Source organism: Sinocyclocheilus grahami, unplaced genomic scaffold, assembly GCF_001515645.1.
Source record: "Sinocyclocheilus grahami isolate Dianchi unplaced genomic scaffold, SAMN03320097.WGS_v1.1 scaffold387.1, whole genome shotgun sequence".
Lineage (NCBI taxonomy): Eukaryota > Metazoa > Chordata > Actinopteri > Cypriniformes > Cyprinidae > Sinocyclocheilus > Sinocyclocheilus grahami.
Window position 1 is genome coordinate 584,589 of NW_015505566.1, and position 1,489 is coordinate 586,077.

Consider the following 1,489-nt stretch of genomic DNA (forward strand, 5'->3'; position numbering starts at 1 on the left):
AGAATATATCTCTCTCGTACTCGAGTGATATTGCTCATATATATATATATATATATATATATATAAAGAACAAAAGTATTCAAGCTCAAGCAGAGCAATTGGGAAAAAATAAACCTGACCATGCCAATTACAGTACAGTACATAAACTCGAGTCGGCCTGTGTTTATCGTGTTTATTTTGTCTCACATCATGTTAATGTTGAGAAAAACAATAATATCATTACAGGGCTTTGTGTTTTCTCTTCTTAAACCACTCTCCCTCGAGGAAACTTAAAGGAATATGTCTCAAGATCATTTCGCTATCAGATGAGCTCTCTTCTCGGCTCACTCAGGCTACAGTTGTGCTTACCTGCAGTCGTGAATGCAGTGATGGACAGCTGTGTTTCCTCAGTCCACTGGTGTTTGGATTTCATGTGATTTCTCATTGTGGTGGTGATATTATCATAACAGTTTCACAGATTAATTTGATCAAAAGTAATTCCATTTTGTAAGATCATTTTGTAAGATCATTTTGATCAAAGTAATTCCAAACTTCGCCAGGCAGACGATGACATTCTGTGATCAAATACAATCAACTTGTTAATGCGCTCCACAGCGCCACTCATGCATTTAGTTCTAAGCGACTTTTAGTTTGTGTGCTTAAGCCAGGCGTACACAATGCCGTACACGGTTATGTTTTGTTTTGTAAATTTATTATTTTTGAGGCTGATCTGGCTTCATAGAATTCTGACGGTCGGAGGATTGTATGTCCACGCACACGTCACGAGTGAGTTTATCAGGAAACCGCATGGACGCAGTGGTACACGACACGATTTTACGACCTGCCGAATTCCGAAGCAATAGCATGAAGTTCTCTGATGTAATGACATGTATTGAACGGAGCTGAGTTGAGAGAAGGGCAGTGTATAATAAACTGTGTAACCTATATGTAGTACATTTAAATAAAACCACTCTCACTCTCTCTTTCTCTTTCATAACTGTATAATACTGATACGAGACATACAGGTTCTTTTTCAGCACCGAGAAACTGGGATGTCTGATCATCCCGTGTGTGTGTGTGAATTATAAAGCCTAGTTACACGCTATAGCTAACAAAAAGCAGCTACCTATACGTGCTACATCTCACCTGATAACTGTAGCTCTTGAGCGATCCGCTGTAAAATATCATCTCGGACGACTCATGGTACACACTGCATGACATTATACAGCGCTCGCTGCTTCTGCCAAAGTTCAGCGAGACCTCTCTCGTTTTCATGAAAGAATATGAGCAATACCTTTCATTGATCCAATTGTCGAAGAACAAAAAAGCTTTTAAAACTTTGTGTTTATAAATCTTTTCTTATCTTTAATGACATGTCAGTCTCAAATTGTTAGTTTTTTTCAGTTTGTAATGTATTAACCACCCCCTTTTTCTTTTAATTTATTTTGTTGGCATTGTTTATCACTTTTATTTGTTGATGGTTGTATTACTGTTTGTATACTGTTTTTGA

The 1,489-nt window shown here is 37.5% G+C and overlaps 1 protein-coding gene across 1 annotated transcript in view; it reads right to left on the reverse strand.

Moving 5' to 3' along the window:
• LOC107550067 (RNA polymerase II subunit A C-terminal domain phosphatase-like) overlaps positions 1 to 424 on the reverse strand; it is a 25,173-nt gene extending 24,749 nt beyond the window's left edge. Inside the window, exon 1 of the mRNA XM_016231293.1 lies at positions 349 to 424. Within this exon, the coding sequence (XP_016086779.1) occupies positions 349 to 424 (76 nt within the window). The remainder of the gene's footprint in view (positions 1 to 348) is intronic.
• Between the last annotated feature and the right edge of the window lie 1,065 nt (positions 425 to 1,489).